At 38.5% G+C, this 22,360-nt stretch overlaps 1 protein-coding gene across 1 annotated transcript in view; it reads left to right on the forward strand.

Annotated features, from left to right (window-relative positions):
- COL9A1 (collagen type IX alpha 1 chain) overlaps window positions 1-22,360 on the forward strand; it is a 127,400-nt gene that overhangs the window by 103,500 nt on the left and 1,540 nt on the right. The window contains exons 31-37 of the mRNA XM_075269540.1: window positions 10,040-10,075; window positions 10,194-10,238; window positions 11,064-11,096; window positions 14,606-14,752; window positions 14,833-14,887; window positions 16,042-16,230; window positions 20,532-20,609. Of these exons, the coding sequence (XP_075125641.1) occupies window positions 10,040-10,075; window positions 10,194-10,238; window positions 11,064-11,096; window positions 14,606-14,752; window positions 14,833-14,887; window positions 16,042-16,230; window positions 20,532-20,609 (583 nt within the window). The remainder of the gene's footprint in view (window positions 1-10,039; window positions 10,076-10,193; window positions 10,239-11,063; window positions 11,097-14,605; window positions 14,753-14,832; window positions 14,888-16,041; window positions 16,231-20,531; window positions 20,610-22,360) is intronic.

Below are 22,360 nucleotides of genomic sequence, written 5' to 3' on the forward strand. Positions count from 1 at the left end.
AGGATTTGGCAAAAGCAAATTTTGAGCCTTCAGTTTGATATGCCACTTTGTATGATGAAAATTATGAAATCTACACTTGATATTTTCATAGAAGACAATTTGGCAACTTACAACAAATGGGTTTGAATAAATTTTAAATATAATTTGCGTTTTTCTTGTGAACTTCCAGCGATCATCATTGCTGCACTGTAGGTCTTTGTGGTATGAATTAATGAATTCTGAAAAATTATACTATACACCAATTTACACATGTATTAGGCATTACATATATATATATATATATATATATATATATATATATATATATATATATATATCATACAAAAACTCAGAGGTGTGGATAAGGGTTTAGTACAAGTTGAATAGTCATATCCCCTCAACTTAGGTATGCCAATATTATCACTGAGTTGAGACTGTATAGTGATAGATACCTGCTCTACATATAGCTTTGCAGACTATTTAGGTGAATAGTGTAGAAAACGTATAGTGACTTACAATTAAAATCTCCGACTATAATTCTTCACATTTCCCATTCAGACCCCCATAACCACATATTCCAACTTGTTTCTGCAAAGTTTGTGACACAATTCCAGGTACCAAACCCCCTTTATTCTCAAGTACAAGTCCCCATCCTGCTGCTATACCACATTATACAATGAATAGCATAAGAATCCCCTGGAAATGAATAGCAACATTGTGTGTATCTTTAAATTAATAATGTCTCTGTTTGTCCCTTTAAATCGTGCCCCCTATGTGCCTCTTTTATTAAAGGGCTTGTCCAGATCATTGTTATTGATGACTTATGCACAGTAAAGATCATCAATGGGATATCAATGGGGATCCAACAGCAAGGCAATCGCTGTGACCCCTTCTCTGTTTACGCTGTATTGTCTGTCTCATAGTGGCCGTGCAATGTAACTATATTCTCGTCCTATTCACTTCTAGGGGTGATGTTGTAATTGTATTGTATTATATGAGCCGCTATTATACAGACAGTGTGCAATGTAAACAGTGAAGAGCTCCCCATACTTACTCTTGCATTGTAACCCCTTGAAACAGCTGGTCGGCATGGTCCACAGGCGTCAGACCCTCACTGATCTCTTATTAATGACCTTTGCTGAGGATAGGTCCTCAATTAAAATAAGCTGGACAAACCCCTGGCAGCATTTTATTTTACCCACTCCATTTTAGCATCTTGTGTCCCAATAATGGAGGCACAATACTGTGATGTTATTGTGTTCAAGTACATCTTGCCTGTGGCAACAACACCTGAAGTGACTTGTGGCTTACAGAGTGGCAGAGCAGGAAGTCATGTATTTTGACTTTCTTGGTATTCTGCTACTGCCACCCCCCCACATGGTACTGCTAGCTACCCCTCTGCAGGAGTGTAACTAAACTTTGCTTAACCCTACTTAGTTAATGCAATGCGAGTCTATTCAGTGTTACTCCTCTGTGCACTTCTGTAGCCGAGCAATGGAGAAACATCAACCTTTGCTATGATTTTCTGCTTATGAAATGCACAGCATGCGTAAGGTCTTGTATTAAGTCTTGTATTGTAAGTGCTGTGTAATATTTCAGGTTCTTGAGTTATGTGAACTGAGCTGCTAGGTCAGCCACTATTTATAACAATAGTATCATGAAAGATCCATAGCCTAGACCTATTTGGCCTTTCCATAAGTTATTACCCATATGATTTAGAGGATGAAAAGTAACTATTTAACTTCTTTCCATAAATCAGTAATATTAACAAAGATAAAAAAAACCCTTGCAATATATCTTATCGCAGAAAAATGCTTTAGCCTCCTGGTTTTTACATCAGTTTACCATATGCTCATAGAAAGCTCTAGCACATACTGTATGATATATAGATTCATAGACCCTCGTTCACCTAGTGGAGACCAAAAGACCCTCAATTCAGGTGGTGACTGCGTTTAAAGGGATTTCAAATTACTTTAATTAATCCAGTAGAATTTTGATGGTTCCATCCCCTGGTTTTGGCTACCGGGTTACTTTAGTGTAGTAAAGTCAGCCCCCATAACAAGGGGAATTGCTTGGAAGATCAGGAGAGGAGGGAGAGGACTGAGACAACGAAAGTGATTGGGTGGTTATGATGATGTGACCTGGGGGTTGGAACTAGGCTGGGATTCCTGGGTCCAGTCTCAGGAATCAGATTAATTAAGGTAATATTAACTCCCTGGACAACCCCTTTAACTGTTGCATCCACTTAAAAAAAAACATATAGCATACAGTATATAGTTTTTATATTTGTTCATTTTTGGGGTTGTTTTCCATAAGCCCTGAAAGCTTCTCCAATGCACACAGTGAAGTTATTTCAATTTAATGGCATAAAAGTTGCCGTATTCTCCATTTACAGCATCAAGCTACTCTCAGCCTAACCTCTGTATCCTGCACTGTATCACTTACTGTCAGTTCACTGGAAAAATCCATACAACACAGTACTCCATACTCTAAGAGATCAGGATAAAGCTTCTGCCAGTAGAAGTCTCTGCAAAGGAGAAAGGGAGAAGGAAGCTGCTGCTTGCATTTCTATATCCCACTGCTGGATTCATAGTAACACTGCTCAGTCCTGCTAAATAATGTCTGCTAGGCTGTTGCTGCTTCCGAGGGTGTGCTATTGCTTCTGAGGAAGAGAGATGCTGTACAAGAGAAGGATCTACTCTAACCTGTCTGTGTTGTGTATAGGATTCATTATAGCAGCTAGTCTTCATCCACTGTGGAGTAAGCTCAGGGAAAACTGCGGATGAAAGTGAAGAAAACAAATCATACAATTATCAGACATGGTGTCTGATATGGCGATCGTATGTGTGGAGGCCTTTTTTTCAACCTGCTAACTACAGTATGCATATATGTAACACTAAAATTGTTTACTCATAAACTTCAGTCTTCCTGAAACAAAATTTTTATTATCCACAATTCCGCCTAATGTTTTTGCTGAACCATAGGCTGACTTCATGCATTAGGATAAAAGTAACATTCATAAACATTTACATAATGCAGATTATTAGTCTGAAAAGAGTACAACAATTTCCAGCATGCCTTCTCTACAAACATGGTTATTATTATTTACAGTATTTAAGATTTACTGGGATTGTGGATAACCATGAAAATAAATCCATTGCCTTGCTGCAAACTACTAGTGATCATGGCAACTAGGAAATAGTGTTGGTATTGGCTTATCATAAATCATAACTATATGGAAGTCTAATTGGACAGTTGTTTCCTATACAGGTAACACATAAGGAGTAACATATCTTTATAGCAGGCATTAAAAAAACCCTCCTCTTTGAAATCATTTTTACATTGCTGGTTGATTCGATTTAGCAATTACACAATAACAACTCAGTGGGATTTCTCTTTATCAGAGGTAAAATATTTAATACAGTAGATAGGAATTAGGGATGTCCCCTGCTAGGAATCAAATTGAGAAAAGCCATAAAGACATATTAATTTTTCAAAGACCTTGCCAATGACCAGTTAATTTCACCTTTGATGTAGAAATAAATATTTTTCAAAGGTTCTAAAATAATGTGTTTCCAGTCTAAGTTTATGAAATTAATTTATAGCACAAGTTTCATCCATTTGTGGCATTACAGAAAATGATTCTAATGATGCCACATACAGGTATTATAATGTTCCAGTAATATAATGCAGGTCCATTCAATGTTCTACATCCCTTTTCATCATCCATAGTTATCACTATTTGTATCCTAGGTCTCAGTGATAATTCGTCCCTTAGTGTTTCCTACGGGGCCCACCAAATTCAGTATATCTGCTACTCTGGTACCTATGATGGCATACATTTTATTTACCATATTTTCTGACACACGTGTTCCATTCTATAATGTATTAAAATTGGTACAGAAGCCCTTCATCCAGGACTGCACAGATTAGTACATTGAAGGGACACTGGTGCTTCTGCTAGGATTTTTTTTTTTGCATAGGCATTACAACTTGTCTTTAGAGGCAACTCATCTCATTCACTTGAAGTGTATTGAATGAGAAGAGCTACAGCGCCAGTTGCAGCCGATCTTACAGATGAACCATTGTACCTGTGTAAGTAGTTAAGGGGATATGAAGCATGCATAGGTCTTCATTGTTTAAATCCTCGAGAATCCCCTTAAACTGCTCCTATTCTGTTGAGTAGATTAGTATATTGGCATCTTATTCCACTTTTGTGCCTCAGAGTACAATGTGACCCATGGGGAAGTATTCTAGATACATGGAATGTATATAATGTATGCTTGAGTTATAACAGGGCTGCAGTAAAAGGCCAGGTGGAGATGAGTATATTAAATATCTGCAGTTCATGAGTCAGTTCTTTATCTGTTATTAGCTATCAGCAAAATGATCGATTTGGGGATTTGATTTTCTAGCTTTGAGCTTCAAGGTATTTGGATCAATTTGCCCTTATCTAGTAAACAGTTGTGTATCTGTGAACTGTAAATTGCAAACTTGATGTATTGATCAGTTCATCCCAGGATTGCTCTGGCGGGCTTATGTTTGATGCCACTGTATTTTTATACAGTAATATTTGAAAACATTGGATGCATAATTTGGACGGATAATTATTTTCAACTAAAATCTTTTAGGCATTGTTGTAAATTTTTTGATGTTGGGGGCTGATACTAGTGAGTTGACTGGAATGGTGTATAGTAGCGTAGGCACCAAAAGCTAGCGCCACCACCTGTAGACCAATGTCCATTTAGACTCCAGATAGTTATTTCTGTACTCTGATACTGTCCAGTCAGTCACCTCTCCTGACATGTCTGTTTATGAGAATACACTGTCTACCAATAAGTATTTGGACATCTGTGGTAGAATAGAAAAACAACATTTATTCATATTCAATAGTTGGTAGAACCCAGCAGATGCTTCCTTACAAATGGTATGGATTGACACATACTGCCTGTTAATGCCTGTTGAAACTCCTGGTGTACGAGGGGGGACCCAAAAGTTTCCAGAATGAGGCTCCTGCATGCGCAGTTTTCGTATTACGCGATTCTGCAGCTAGTTATTTGTTCAACCACGCCTTCTCAGTCAGTGTGCCAAGCGGCGTTGATGTGGAAGGTTTCATCTACCTGCAGTGAATCTTCTTGCAAGAGCTGTTTTGTCCATCCGTCACTTGTCAAGTGAAGTCCAATGTGAAGACAATGGTCATTTGTTTTTTTGATGCAAAAGGGATTGTGCACTCAGAATTCGTTCCAACAGGTCAGACTGTCAACCATGTTTTCTACTTGGGGGTTCTCAAGAGGTTGTGCAACAGTGTGCGGCGAAAAAGGCCCGAAATGTGGCAGTCTGGTGATAGGTTTTTCCACCACGACAATGCCCCAGCCCACACCGCCATCTCGGTGACCACTTTCATGGCAAGAAACGGCATGGCTGTCTTGCCCCACCCATCCTATTCACCCGATATGGCTCCCAGTGACTTTTTTTTATTCCCACGAATGAAGAGGAACCTCAAGGGGAAGCGTTTCGTCGATGTGGAGGAGGTGAAGAGGAAAACGACAGAGGCACTTGCACACATCAAAGTAGATGAGTTTAAAAAATGTTTTGAACAATGGCAGACGAGATTTGACAAGTCTATTGCCTCTAAAGGAGAGTACTTTGAAGGAGATTGAAGGAATTTTGTACAAAAAATAAATACACGCTTCAAAAACTATTTTTCTGGAAACTTTTGGGTACCCCCTCATATGTGAGCCATCGGTTGGGCGCGGTTTCTCTATCTCCCAGTTTTGGGTTTCTTCTGACGTGTGGCACATTTTGACAATCACTGTTCACCTTCCACTTGGTAATCACATACGCCACTGTCAATTTTGGGTAATTCAGTTCACTTGCAATGTCCCTTTAGGATTGACCATTTCTGTGGTACCCCACAATTACCCCTTTCTCCAAATCGGACAACCCTGCACTTCGTGGCATCTTGCATGCGACTAATGCCAATGCTGTTTCCTATTTAACGGCAGAAGGCGTGAGGTACATCATGACCGCAGATATCTTCATTTGCATGGGTGTCCAAATACTTATTGGTAGACAGTGTACTTGTAAGATTTCTGGAGTATCTTTTCTCAAAACTCTACATTGTGCTGATTCTCTGTCATACCTTCTAGAAACTTATGAATAAATTGACTACTGGGTATTACCGGTTGAGAATATGTCCCTATGCAGTCCGGCACTGTCCAATCATTGCAGCCAGATATATATAGATATCCACCATTTCACAAGTGTCATGGGAAAACCTAGTTGTCAATTTACTTATAATTATTGATGAGGAATAACAGAGGAACATCAAACAAGATTTCACTCTAGAAAAGATGATCAAGCAAATTTAGGAGAGGTGACACGTCTTCATGAATTAATTTCACCCTGCTGATCTCCATCACTTCATTGAAGTAATACACTGACAGGCTAACAATATTATTAACACATAGACTTCTATGCAGCAGTCTCTGTGGACATGCCTTCTATGCAGACTTTAATGTATGCAGGGGCTTGGCTGTATGGAAACCTGTAAACAAACACATATATCTATTGGGAACTGAATTTTTTGAATCTATATTATAGATATTTTTAATATTTTTAGTAATTATTCATTTAAAAATGAATTATTCATCTCCGAGAACCCATTTAAAGGATGAACTGATGAAAATCTGGCAGTCACATTCTCTTTTATTATAATCAGGTCAAGGAAGCTGTCACAGAATTATTAGAACAAAAATGCAGAAAATGTCAGTTTAATAGAATAAAGCTATTATTGCCTGCGGTGCAAGCCTCCAACTGCACATGTATGAGACTTCTTTTTGTATGCCATTGTAGTCTGTGGCAAACAGCAGGCTGCCTACTAGACATCCACATACATATCTGACATGAATAGAAACTCCTCAGAGACGTGAGTATTAAGTGGAGAGCTTCATGTCTATGTTTCCTCTGTATGTGGGAATTGTCTATGCATACAGTCAGCATAAAAGCTTGTAATAGGTGGCATATAAAATTATTGTGCGCTGAAAAGGAGAGTGACATTCTCCCAGGGTGTTGGCCATCATCCTTAAGAACGAGCAACAATAGGAAGAGGAAATGTTTCACCTACATTTGATGCCAGTAGTTCCTTGGATTCTTTCTTCTTTTGAGATTTTTATCCAGAGACATAAATAGGGAACAGGAAGAAGCACAAGTCATTTACAAGGGAAAAGGCTGGGGTTCAGGTTTGTGCATCTTTAATGATCACTGAACATTTCTGCTTATAGTAGAGATTTGATGGACTGCACAGATGAGACCGGGCTGTTGTGAATGTTTTAACGTCTCCATAGTGATGTCAAAACTACTTTATTTACTGCAGAATGAACTATAAGAATGAATTCCCATGGAGCCTTGTAATGATGAGTGTGATAGGATAAAACACTCTGCTTTCTCCAAGCTCTACAATTATATACTCTAATGAACTAAGCGAAACTTGCAACAACGTCTGCAACTTTTTACATAGTCAAAGCTAATAAATCTGAATTACAGACAGATTGACAGGTTAACTGTGTGCACTTACTCAAGGATTCTGCTCTAAAGGGCTTGATAAAGTCCCTACATTTTCCAGCCTTTCAGGATTCTCTAGACCTTAGCGTTTTTTGTGTGGTGTCCATGTTTTTAATGGATATCACATGGACCCATTTATTTCTTTGTTCTCATGTACATGACTGCGATATTGACAGGTACATACTGTATAGAGACTGGGGGATCAAAACTCAAAGCAGGTACTATTCCTGTCTGTTTTGCAGCTCATTCTCATACATCCAGATGATAGGAAAAACAACAAGGGTCATGGGCATATATAGTATACGTCAGAATTAAAAGTAAAGCATCAGATTAAATAAGAGACAGGAAAACTGATTAATCTGGAGGCTGAACAGTCCACACCCAGCTCTATCTACGCATACCTCAAGTTAATATCTAGTCTTTCTTATCAACTATCAAGCCATCTCCTGACCTGACTCCAGGCATATGACACATTGCAACAGTCTGCTGCTATATGAAAGCAGATGTATGGCATAAGGTCACTTAACTTTTCAAGATACAAAAAGTTTAACATAAACCTTAGGTTATTACAGAGAGCAATAATTCACATGAACTAACTTCTGCTGTTTACAACTTTCCACCCCTTTCCATCCCTCAACCTGATCAAATTTAGAAAAAGCTAGAATTCCAAGTTCAATAAGGATACTTCTCTTTTCTGAATACGTCTTCTGTTTAGACCTCTCCAAGTCATTCTATGTTAACAGAGCTCCCCCTGTCTTTCAGGTTGGGTTTTACATAACAGGATATATTGCAGTATTTAATACTAGCCCCATCACTATAGTGCAGAGTATTAATTCATACTTGTATAAATGTATATATTAATTGTAAATATTATATTTTAGTTTGGGCCATGCTTTATATTTAAACCATGAACAATTCTAAAATATGATGGATCTCTGGTCTTTTTCCATCAATAGATCTTTAAAGTGTTATTCAACAATGGAAATGTATCACCATATCAGAAAAAGCAGATTTTCTACAACGTAGGGCCTCAGCCTTACCCTTGGTTCACATCTGTATTTGGTAATCCCTTCGAGGAGTCCGCATGTGGACCCCCTGAATGGACTACCGAATGCATTTGCAAGCGGTGTGCAATGAAAACACAAGGATCCCCATAGACTATAATGGGGTCCGTGTGCTTGCTGTGTGCTTGCCGTGTGCTGCCGCATGAATCATGCAGACAGGAAAGTAGATTATGAAGTACTTTCCTGTCTGCATGTTCCCTGTGGAGATCTCATGGCAAGCAAACGGGCCCCATTATAGTCTATGAGGATCCTTGTGCTTTCACTGCACACCGCTTGCAAATGCATTCGGTAGTCTGTTCAGGGGGGTACCCATGCCGACTCTCTCGAACGGATTACCGACGCAGATGTGAACGAGGCCTTACTGTGGTCATGGAGTGAGAAGAAACAGGAGCTGGACCCATAGGTTGGTGAGGGCTCCGTATAGTCATCCATTTATCACACAAACTGTGAATAGCTGATCAATATAAGTGTTTGTATTGTGTTGCATATTCTGTACAATTCTGCCACTTGTAGCAATTTTTATTTCAGTGACGCAGGCTTTCTATTCTATTTAATGGACAGTAAAATCTGAGCTTCCAATGGTCCAATCCTCTAGTGACAAAACTGATTCAGTTTGTAGCATGAGAAGTAATAGTCATTTGTTTGTTAGTGTCAGATCCCGCACTTTCTATGTAATTAGCTTGACAGGTAGATTTTTTTCAATTTACTTGCCTTAGTTTGTTTAATTCTCTATTACCTTTTCAAACCGTCTTGAAGTGCCTGCTATGCAGCTGCGAGGGAACATGGGATTTGTAATAAAATTACATTTGTTTGATTTGCGGAATTTGGATGGTTGTAACTTTAATCCAGTGCTGGTAATTCCTGACTGCACTGATTAGTAAACATATGCAAATACATGCTTAAAACATCTCCGTGTAATTGTAGGATGCTTGGAATATTTTCAAAAGTAGTTTATCTCCTGGGACTTAATCCATTTATCTCAACCGAATCTTGTGATATTCTCAGTCTGCTCTGCTCCTTTTATTTGTGTTTATTTGCATACAGTCACCGGAAAGAACCATTTTCTGCATAAAATAAACATGGTAAACAAATACTGTTTCACATCCGGCATATTCTGTGCAGCCTACAACCTGTCAGCAATTACTGGAATGTATCTAGCTGTGCCACACTTACTTGCTCTCTGCCATGGATTTAAATGGAAATGCTCACACGGCAAGACCTAAATACACAATATACAGATACTGACAGATCTACATCTGCAGGATGGCCACTTAGGTGTTGGATAAGAAAGGGACATTATTGACCTTACCATTAAATGGGAGATCTTAGCGTCTCTTTGTATATGCGGTTAGGGTCATAGTGATATACAACATAGCATGTCATATGATCATCCTTAAACTGGATTTACTAAAGTATAATTCGCATTCTTACAGGGTGGTGTCGGTGAGACTGGACCTAAGGGAGAGCAGGTAAATTTTATCTTTGAAAAATACTAGTAATACTAAGTAATACTACTAAAAATACTATTATACTGTTATTGATGGATATGTGTGATATGGGTATCTAACAGTATGTTGTTTATTGCAGGGAGGTGCAGGAGAAGAAGGATTTGGTGGAGAAAAAGGTGAACAGGTAAGAGAAGTATTCAATGCAGACTTATTTTAAGCAAACTCGTCTATTTATCTATCTAGGAGATGTATTCAATAGCACAGACATGAAAATTTACTGTCAGTAAAAATGAAATATGAGTTCATATAACAGATAGATAGATAGATAGATAGATAGATAGATAGATAGATACAGGTAGATAGATACGGTAGATAGATAGATAGATAGATAGATAGGGTGTCAGGCATAAGATCCCTTGTAGGTAATCAAAGGAATAGGCAACACCCCCAAATATTAAAATGTGCAAAGGTGAATCTTTATTCCATAGGCTATGTTCTGATCCCTAAAGGAACTCTATCTATCTATCTATCTATCTATCTATCTATCTATCTATCTATCTATCTATCGATCTCATATACAGTCTCATACATCTACACATACTCTTGGAGTATGGAAGGAATCCATAAGAAAACAAATAAATATTCAACTTGATGGCTTAGGGCAGTCCTAGATACAAACCCCCCAACTCCTCCTTGGCCAAGCTAAAGGATGCATGTCAGTCACCAAAGTATAGAACTGATTCTTTTAGGACTATTTCTATTCCATACACTGGTACCACCTGAATGACTCAGTGGGCAACATGGTGGTGATTTAATCTTAGTCACATATTATAACACAGGTTCAGTACCGTATTCAGGGTGTTACTGGGGTCACCAGCACTTGTGAAGGTATTTTTGTACACTATGTAAAATCCCACATTACAGAGATTATTTGTGAAAATAGAAAGCTCATAGAAACACATACGCCATATATTTACAGTCTTATTTACTTATGATGTGTTTTATTTAGGGTGAAACTGGAAATCCAGGCCCAAAGGGATCGGTAAGTAAGATCACTCATACAATATGGGAACACTTGGATTTACAATTTTGATTTTAGATTTTGTACACTTATGCATTTTTTTCTGTCATTTTTGAAATCCTAAAGAAAATATTATGGGAATAATGTGATAAAAACGTCATACCCAGAGAAAATGCCATTAACCCCAAAGATGCCAGATTGAACTAAACCATGTGTATACAGATTGTACTAAGGACGAGTCTCCATATGGCTGGGGTTGAGCATGCACTCTACTTCTCCATTCCAACTCTATAGAAGTAGCTGAATCTTTCATTCCCAATCTCAATGCATTATAAGCCTCAGCAAATGTATGTGCCATTTTGATAAATTTGGTACAGCTTGCCCAGTTTTAATAGATGTATGCGTTGTACATTAATGATAAATCATCCCCAATGTTTTTAAACCCAATAGCATTATTTATACCTGTATAGCGCTCTACATTCACATTTTAAGTAGAGGCACAATAAATGAGATATATGAATGAGATAGCTTTAATGCAATGAGTATAAAATTTCCAGAAACTTGCTCGTTCTTAAAATATTTGAACAGATTTTATTAAAAGATCCTGAAGATATCATTTTTATTGCCAGCATAATATTCTGTGGCCTCCATCTGTTTCTACCATAATGTATCATCTGATATTTTACACAATACAGTTATTAGTGACCTGATTTCATCTAAATCTTATGTTTCAAATACAACCTAAAGTCAAAACTACTGTATCATTCATTGTATTAACAGACATAGTGCAAGCCGGCAGATAATAAGGCTCTACTGAATAGAATTTATTGTTATTACTTCTGTCCTAAGTAATGATAATATAATAATTCTGGAATCCCTTAAATAACCTATTCCAATGCGTATAGGATGTGCCATTTCAGTGCACATGTGATCTCACACTTGGACTTTGCTCATGCCACAAAAGCAGCCACAGGGTAGCGCCAAATCTGTAATACCGCAAATTCATAAAGCACCCAGCAGACCTTATTGAAGAAATTCATATCTGTCATGAATAGTGCTGAATACTGTGCGATACTTCCCATTAAAAGTGCCAAAATTGCATTTCTCTGCACAATAAAAAGTGCTTTTTATTGTGCATGCTGCTATTTCTATGGTGTGTATATACAAATATTGTACAGTATATTGATAACTAAAACTCTTTAAAATAGCAAATATAACACTACTTATATTAATTATTAGCAATATGAACTATATATACAGGTGCATGCTGCCATTATTGCAAAGCAAATAGAAACATAAAAAGAAAGGCGGCTACAGTCCGAGACAATGATGAGGCAGATGGTGGGTTTAAGACTGCCTTAGACTCTCTGTAGGCATTGCAGATGAATTGTAGTCATAGATCACAGTCAGTGGCGTAACTAGGAATGGCAGGGCCCCGTGGCGAACTTTTGACACCCTCACCCCGACCGACACTGAAGACCCCGACCGACCCCCCCCCTAGTGGTCCCTACACACACACACTATTATACCCCGTTGTGGACCCTGCACACAGTATTATACCCCATAGTGGCCACTGCACACACTATTATGCCCCAGACCCCAGAGTATAATAATCGGAGACCTGGGGGGGGATACCAACATAAAAAACAATGTTACTTATCTATACTCCTCGGTGATGGCGGCCATCTTCAATGACGTCAGTGATGTTACAGAAGTAGGCCTGAAGCCTGCCTGGAGATGTAAGTAACAGTATTTTTAATGTTCTCTTACCTTTTCCAGGCCTCCGATCATTATACTCGGGGGTTTGAAAAGACCTAGCCGGTAATGGCCTATTAAGAAAAAAAAAATGCAGCGGTAGTGGCTGTCGCCGGGTTCCTAATGCCCTGGGCCCTGTGGCAGCTGCTACCCCGGTAGTTATGTCACTGATCACAGTATTGCCCTAATAGAGCTTATATAAAAAGCAGCCAAGGGACAAGTCCTGAGGGAAAAACATTGCAGCTAATCCTCTTTTGTAGGTAGTGATTGACATATCATTTTTGAGATTAAAGGGGCTCTTTCATTGGAAAAAGTAATTTTTAGATAAGCACATCCTTGTATAGCCTTTAGAAAGGCTACTCCACACCTACCTTTTGTATGTAAATTGCCTCAGTAGATTTTGAATAAGTCCGTTTTTATTCATATGCTTAGATTTCTCCATGCACTCCGGAAGTGTCTGTGTGCACTGTCTGCTCTATGTGTATGTACAGTAGAGATGAATCATCAGCACAGCAGCTTCTGCTGTACATACACAGAGAATAGCAGAGAGGAGTGCACAATGAGACTTCCGGTGCACGGAGAAGACTAATTAGCTTATGAATAAAAACGGACTTATTCAAAATCTACTGAGGCAATTTACATACTAAAGGTAGGTGTGGAATAGCCTTTCTAAATTCTATGCAAGTATGTGCTTAGCTAAAAATGACATTTCCCAATCATAGAGCCCCTTTAACACTGGATAGTTATGTAGGCACCACCTGCAATTGCCACTGGGGGGTCTTACAGGGGTATTCCCAGAACTCTTGTTCTGCAGCCTGAAGGCTCTGTGCTCTCTTCACTTCCTGGATTTCTCGGCACATTGGTGGGCGGGTTTCACTTGCTCTGCTATCTGTTATGCATTACCACAGTATGAAACTGATGTGGAAACTGATGTAGCAGAGCTGGATTTGAGTCAGCTTGCATTACATACAGAGGTAACTGGACTCCTTATCCCAGCCCTTATCAGCCACATTCAATTAAACCGGCTGATAAGTGGAAAAGCTGAAGATAGACAGCACAGTAATCCCGGAGCTCTCACCTCTCCCCTCCCCTATCTGAGGAGTTCCGTTGCTTGTCAGCCCCTCTCTCCCCCCCTGAGAGCAGGCAGATACGTCACTTGGGAAATGAGCAGATAAGCCCAGTGGCCATAGAAACACAGTGTCAACAATGAAGTGAATAAATTAAGATAGCGGCCAAACAAAGCAGTTTTGATAAATCAATGTGTTTAGGAAAGTCTTAAATCCACATAAACTAGCAGTATAGATAGGACGCTTGTCATGGGACAACCCCTTTAAGAACTCATTGCAATAACACATTTTGCAGTAAGTTACTAAGCTTCTCCCCCTTCAGCCACTTTAGGCTGCCAGAATTCTTTAAGGCTAGGTTTACATCAGTACTTGCATTTTCAGTTGGGCTGTTGTGCCATAGGAACATAATGGACACCAATGATGACTGATGGGTACAATTGATGTTTTTTGGGGTCCATCATTTTAGCAGAAAAGTATAGTGCTGCAGACAGTGCTACTTCTTTTTATAACACAATCTGCAATGGATGCAGTTATAAACCTTACCTTATTTCACTCTATTCAAGCAGGGAGTTTTGAACCATCTGTCCATGCATTACAATGGACAGATTTTTTCTTCATATTCATTGTGATTCCATGTACCGCATATTTTTATATTTGATATATTTATCTATACAATGTGATATCTAACAATCTTACCTTTATGTCTAGACTGGAAGTCCTGGAGAGCCTGGTAATCGTGGTTCAGAAGGAAGTCGTGGTCTGCCAGGTGTAGAAGGTCCTCAAGGTTCTCCTGGTCCTCGTGGTATGCAAGGTGAACAAGGTGCACCTGGACTACCAGGAAGTCAGGGCCCCGCAGTAAGTGATTGATTTTGCTGTTAAATTTGATGTATTTTCTTGACTTTATTACATGCTACTTTACCTGCTCTCATTCACAGGGTAGAGAACCCACAGATCAGCACATTAAGCAAGTCTGCATGAGAGTTTTGCAAGGTATGTTACCTATTATAGACAAATTAATTATACAATAATGTGCAAATGTTTTAGGCAGGTGTGGAAAAATGCTGAAAAAGTAATTATGTTTCTAAAAATGGAAGTCAATAGTTTATTTTTGTCAATTAAGAAAAAACAAAGTGAATAAACAATTCAGCACCAGGTTTTCTAGGCACACTTGCAGACAGTTTTTGAAGGAACTTGGTATGGAGGTCCTTCCAGCTAACTAAGTTGCATAACAAAGTGGTGTAAGGGTGCATTCACACAGAGTTTTGGGGTGCTGTGTTTGCCACAAAACTCTTGTCAAATATCAGTGCTGTAAAAACAGAATCCCATTGAGTTCAATGGGTTCCGTCTTACACGCGCTATACATTGAACTCAATGGGAGGCTTTTTTACCCTTTGAGTTCAATGTGTTATGCGCGACACATTGAAATCAATGGGTAAAAAAGCCTCCCATTGATTTCAATGTGTAGCGCGCGTAAGACGGAACCCATTGAACTCAATGGGATTCTGTTTTTACAGTGCTACTTCTTTACATGAGTTTTGTGGCAAAAACAGCACCACAAAACTCTGTGTGAATACACCCTCAGGCTTGATTCACTTCTCCATTGGAGAAACTGCAGAAAATCATCACAGAAGACTCTTTACTCTTCCGATTTCAGTATAAAAATGGTGGAAATCCAGTGGGGTCCGCGGGTGTCCGCAGGTAATCGCTGCTTTAGTGGTCCGGTTCTCTGTCATTTGGCTCCCAGCGGACCTGAACGACAGAGAGCCCAGCACAGGTGTGAAGTTAGCCTACCTTGATGCTTCTGGATCCCAAATGTAATAAAATGCTCCACCTACAGGTTGCCATATAGAGTAGTGGAATCTTCTTACGTAATAGAGGGCCTTTGGGCTGCCTAAGATATCAAGGCCTGGATGCAGCTGCTGCCTCTGCTTATCTAGAATCTAACAGAAAAAATTATCCCTTTTTCACAACAAATCTATTTTAGTGAATAAGCATCAATTATTTTCTTAAAGACTAATTACTAACATTAGACCTGACTTATTTAATACATTTACATATGCATGTTTCCTTTTTTAGTATTATTTCTGAAAATAAAGGGAAATTATTGTGCAACTATTCTTTATGTGATATCTTTAATTCCACAGACCAGTTAGCAAACTTGGCAGCTAGTCTACGAAGGCCAGAATCTGGAGCAACAGGTTTACCAGGACCCCCAGGTCCACCAGGACCACCTGGATCACCAGGAGATAATGGTGTTCCTGGACATGTTGGAGCAAGAGGCCTTCCTGGGCTAAAAGGTCCTCCTGGCGAAATTGGTCTTAAAGGTCCTAAAGGTAAGAAATTATACAACTAATCGACAATACTATACTACACCTGGTTAAAAATAAAGTAGGCAAGGTCCTGTTGATTTCCTATGAAGTCACAAGCCTTTCTCTACATGTACATAACTCTATCTATCTATCTATCTATCTATCTATCTATCTATCTATCTGTCTATTATCTATCTATCTATCTATCTATCTATCTATCTATCTATCTATCTCGTCATGGTCACATGCTTCCAAGCAGATTTAGCACACATATACCTCTTTAATTTTCATAAGTAACCCTCGCACCCCTGATTTCAATTAAAGGGATTTTCCAAAGAAACCAAGTTATTCCTTACTTGTGGATGGTGCAGTAGTCAAGTAGTCTGCACACCACTCCATTCATTTCAATGGAAGTCTAGGAGAAAGCTGATGTACAAAGCTCAGCTATTTCTGGTGGTAGATGGGGAATAACTTGCTTTTTGTGAGAAGACCTCTTTAATAAGAAGTTGTAAGTAATCATAATGAAAGCAATGGGATATTCCAGAGGTGCTTTTTTTCTCTTTTCTCTCTTTGCCTGTACTCAAATTTAGAAAGAAATCTGGAAAAAATAAGCTAAAGAGCATGTCTAGCAGCATTATAATGGTGTGATTTGTGCGCTCGGATGCTTTTAATTATTTCTAGTGGAGGAGTCTGGCTGATATTAGCACAGTCACGTGAAATGTACTACTTCTGTCAATGGAAATGACTAAGCTATGAGTGATTGTGCTAGGATGTCATTATATAAGAAAAGTTTTCCAGGATTATTCAAGGAAATAAACACATGTTTAAAACAAAGCTCTCTAACACATATTGTTAATTTTAGCAAGGATATTTATTAGCTGTTTAATGGCGTTTTCCTGGGGGTTTCTCACTGCTGCTTGCAAATGCATACGCTACTTCTGTGTTAAATATCCAGGATGACTATTACAATGCACCTGTTGCCTAGTAACATTGACAATCTGCCAAGGGCATCATAAGCAGTTGCTAGAACGATTTTTTTTAGAACCTATTGCCTGTGCAACTGGACTTGGCAATTTCCATGGTTCTGTGTGCCAGCAACATCACATTTTGCAGTTAATACATATGTCTATTCATAACTGTACTGCAGGTATGCATAAACATTTTGTACAATGAACATTTCATTACTCATTTCATATCTTTGTTATTTGAATAACACTATTTTGGATGTCGGACTCTTAAGAGACTGTACAGATCTGTACAGAGTCACACAAAGTCTTTGTGTGCTGTAAAATAATGCAGAGCCATAGCTACTACATATGCTGCTATATCATGCCATCATGTAGCATTTCATTATGGAGATATTCACTCCTGGATGCAATAGACAAAACGCCTCTATAAAAATGGCATCTGCACAATATAACAGTTTATTCTTGTTGGATTTGTGTAGCAATAGACACAAAATCCCCTTTGTGTGCCTCCATATGAAAGGAGGCATACTGAGCATTGGGTGAATATTGGTGGCATATTTTAACTACCGTAAGTACACGTCGGAATAGCCTTAAGAAAGGCTATTCTTCTCTTACCTTTTTTTCTGATCTTGAGAAATTCCTTATTTCTTCCATATGTAAATGAGCTTTCAGACAGCACTAGGGGCGTCCCCCGTGCTGTCCCAAAACTCTCCAGCGATGCCTCTGTCTTCTTCTCGAGACCACCTCTTCGTCAGGTCATCGGCCGCATCTTCATCCAAAAGTGCCAATTGCGCATGTCTGTTGGCCATTTTCTATTGGCCTCTTACACAAGGAAAATAGCCGACGGACATACGTAGTCAGCGCTTTTGGATGAATATGCGGCCAATGCCCTGGTGAAGAGGTGGTCCGGAGAAGAAGACAGAGGCATCACTGGAGAAGTTTCAGACAGCAAAGCCCCCTGTGCTGTTTGAAATCTAATTTACATATGGAAGAAATAAGAAATTTACATTAGTTCAAGGTCCCTAGGGGTTCTGAAAATAAAATAAAAAAAAATTAAAAACATTTTTAAAAGTATAAAAAAACACAAAATACACAATACACCGCTTTCCCTGGATCACATATAAAAATAAACAAAAGTAGCGAGGGATCCCCATGCTCAAAAATGCCTGAACTATTAAAGTATAAAAATATTAGTGAGTCATAATGAAGAAAAAAATCAAATGGCCAACAAAACAAACGATCAACCACATAAAAAGACGCCAAAACCACCTATACCACATACCAAATATCATTATACCATATCTATACACATAAATATGAAAAAAAAATGACGTCACAATTTATTTCTATTTTGCAAAATTTTAAATTTTTTAAGTTATAAAAACATCATAGATTTTCTATACTTATATAAAATCTATGATGTTTTTATAACTTAAAAAATTTAAAACTTTGCAAAATAGAAAAATATGCTGTAAAAATTAAACCCATAAGAAATAGGTGCAATTGTGTTTTTCTTTCAATTCCACCTTATTCTGAATTTTTTTCCAGCTTCTCATTATATTGCACATTATATTGAATGGAGCCATTACAAAGTACAATTTGTTTTGCAAAAAAATGCTCCCAGTGCTGAAGGCCTGTCCCAGTTCACCAACTATTTCTTTTACACAAGACTACATTGCGGAAACGCAACTTTTCTTGTTGCAGATTTTGCTGCATTTTATTGAGCCAAAGCCAAGAATGGCTACAAAAGGAATGAAAAATATATAGGAAGCTCTTAGGGCTAGTTCACACGGGGCTAGTGACTGTGTAATTTGGTCCTGATTTTGACGCGGGAAGTGCGTCAGAATCAGGACCAAAATGCGCCTGCTGCAGACGCGCTGTGACGGTTTCTGCCACGGCGTCCACCTCAAAAAAGGGCAGCTCGCTTCTTTTTTCCACGAGCGAGAACAAAACGCTTGAGGACAAAAGTTCGGTAGAGGTCTTCATAGACCTCTATTGTGAGGGGACGGATTTTGAGGTGGATTCCGCGCCAAAATCTGCCCCCTCTTGCCCTGTGTGAACTCACTTTACTTCTACATCCTGCTCAATCCACTTATGGTGTTGGCTCAAAAAATGCACCAAATCTACAACAAAAAAAACTGCATTTCCGCATCATGGAGTCTTTGCCTCAAGTTGTTTTTCTCCAAATCTACAAAAGTGACATACATAACAAAGGTATTTTGTTTAACCCCGTAATGTGCTCTGTAATGCAGTGGCGATGCTTAGCGGAGGAGGTAGACTCCCATTAAATGTGTGTTTATAGGGTAATGCATATAAAAAAAACTTCAAACAGCGCTTTATTTTTGAGGCATTGGCTGTCCTATAGACCACTGTTGCCGCACTTGATTTTCTTTCTGTTTTTTTCTGATATACACAGTGTATTCCATGTAAACCAATAGTCAGACTCCCATAGTCATTGAGAATCTGATGTCCAATTCACATGCAGTTTATGCATTAGCAAGTCGGAGAGAAGGTCAATTCAGGGCAGCTGTGGTCTAAAAGGTAGCCCAGATCTCCAAAATAAAGCACTGTGTAAGGCCTTTTATTAGGTACAGATGACAGGTGGGGTTCTGTATCTAAGTATACTTTTAGTGGTATGATAATGTATACAGACTGCAGTAGTGATGTGAATGGTGAAGAAGAATATAAACATAAGCTTAATACTGTTTGTCTAAGCTTGTCGATGTACTAGAAATGTCCTTTGTCTCATGATGATATATGGCCTATAGTATATTAGAGTAAAGGAGTACACGCTGTATATCAGTTTAGCGGCACAGTAAAATAGGCATTACTATGTCAGTTTGCGGACAGCATCAGGCATTAAAACGGGAGCTTAAAAGGCTTGATCTCACTTCTATTTGACACTTCCGCACACCATACTAAAAGTGTCAATACATCATCAGAATCCCATTTTCATTTATCAGGCAGCAAGAAACACACAGAGTATTTGTTGTCAGGCTATTTACAAAGCTAAAGGATAGAGCGGATCAGAATATATTTCCTTTTCGACATGATTCTTAATTTGTATTTTAACCTCTGCTATATTTATTGTGTGAAAGGAGAATCTAATTTTTCATATTTATATTCCAGCACTGCTTTCATGGCTGCTTTGCATAATTGCATAAATGGCATATGATTCATAATTCCAGATCTCCAGGGAAGAGTCATGCAGTGCAAGCTATTGTGTGCGTGAAATACAGAACGCTTTTAATACTATACAAGTGAATGCCGAACAATCTCTTCCTGCTATATAAGAAATGTATAAAGGACACTGTACTGTACCCGTATAATCCATTAAATGTTACTATTCACATTTAGGTGATTCTGGTGAAAGAGGAGAGAGAGGATTACCAGGCAGAGGTCCTAAAGGATTGCCAGGAATACCAGGGCTTACAGGTATGAATAGTTTGCTTGCTATTGTGCATGGCGGATACATAATGATGGAATTGTGAAAAATAAATAGAAACATTAAAGACAAGCCATGCAGATTGCAAACCATATGGAGCGCACATAAAAAAAGGACACAGTGTCAATTCCCAGGAGATCTGCAACAGATTGCCAGGCACAGCTAATGTCCATGGAAAGATGTGTATTTATTTGTATTTACTGCATACCATTTACATCAGGATTGAAGGTAGCCATAGGAACTATTCATGCTGTCCATAGGTATATAAATAGATTAGTCCTCTGTTCCAGAGTGGTTAGAAATTCTACCCAATTAACAGAATTCTAGATTCCCTAAAGATGCATTTCTAATGAAATGTTAATGTTACCATTATTAATTGCACTTTATATTTATAATGTTTCCAGGGAATATACTGTATACATAGAATATTAGAAAATTGCAGGACATGACTATCACTTGTTTAGTTAGCTTAAGAATTATACTGAGATATTCCTAAAGTGTTCTTGAGAGGTGTCTACTGTTTTCCTAGTAATTTCCTTGACATTGTCCCAAAATTAAAATCTAGATTTTGCAGCTCTTGCCTCCACTTCCTGCTTTCAGTGACAAGTTACCGTAATAGGCAGACTTAGCCTGCGTAATGTACAGTTCAGGCCAATACAAAACTGCACAAGGTTATCTCTGGATTCACATACAGAGGGGCTAAAAGAGTGCTCCGGTGACGTAATGCTGTGGCAAAAAATGTGACGTTTACAAATGGAAAGCAAATCCCATCCACGTTTTGCAGACAAATACCTGCAGTGGAAATGCTGTGATTTCCAAAACCATGGAAAAATAGTAGACTTTCTGTGAAAAGCGCTGTGAGAAAAACCATGGTGTTTCTGCCATGGCTTTTCCCAAATCACTTTTTTGCTGCGGTGTGCTATGTGTGGTTTTATCTTGAAAGGCAGTAATGAGTAGTAACTAGCAAAGGGAGCAAGATAGATAAAGCAGTGTAGCAGGTAAAAGCGTAACAATGCTCAAACAACTTGTGTTTTTAAGGCAGTATTTGTGTCATTAATACATGTTGTAATATATTTCATTGACAAATGTTGTCTCCTTTCTGTGAAACCTTGTGGTCCGATTTCACTAAAATAATAGTGGATTGCCATTGGGCAAAGGCTCTGATACAGTAATGGGCATCAATGGTCCATTAGAAGATAACCCCATTAAGAGCTGTCTTTAGAGTCACTCACCACAAGCGTCCTATTATGTGGGTAGACCCCCAATTTTATGTATGATTACATGTGAGAAAGTAACAATGCTAGAGAATACTAAATCACTTTTGATATTCACCTAAATTTAAGAAGCGATGCACTTCACTTTTCATTGCTCTTTCCAGTTTGAAGACATTCCCCAAACAGACAGAATTGTGTCATAAAATAGCATGTCTATCTTTGACAGAAAAAAGTTGTCTCAGGCCAAAGGTCTGATGAGGATTCGCCTGAATGATTCACCAAATCTATAGTGCTCCCATGTGGGCAAGTATTTAAGTAATCACATACAAATGTTATCTATCTGATCCAAACTCAAACCGATCATCTCCACAAACGCTACTTTTTACAGTACCATCAAAGTGAATGAGATTTCATTTAATCTCATCCACACATTACAGAAAAAAACTTTAAAAAAACTGCATCTTCAGCAATGGTTGTGGAAAATACTACAATAATTCTGTGAAAAACTTTGAGGACAAAATAACGCA

The sequence above is a fragment of the Leptodactylus fuscus genome, chromosome 3 (genome assembly GCF_031893055.1).
Source record: "Leptodactylus fuscus isolate aLepFus1 chromosome 3, aLepFus1.hap2, whole genome shotgun sequence".
Lineage (NCBI taxonomy): Eukaryota > Metazoa > Chordata > Amphibia > Anura > Leptodactylidae > Leptodactylus > Leptodactylus fuscus.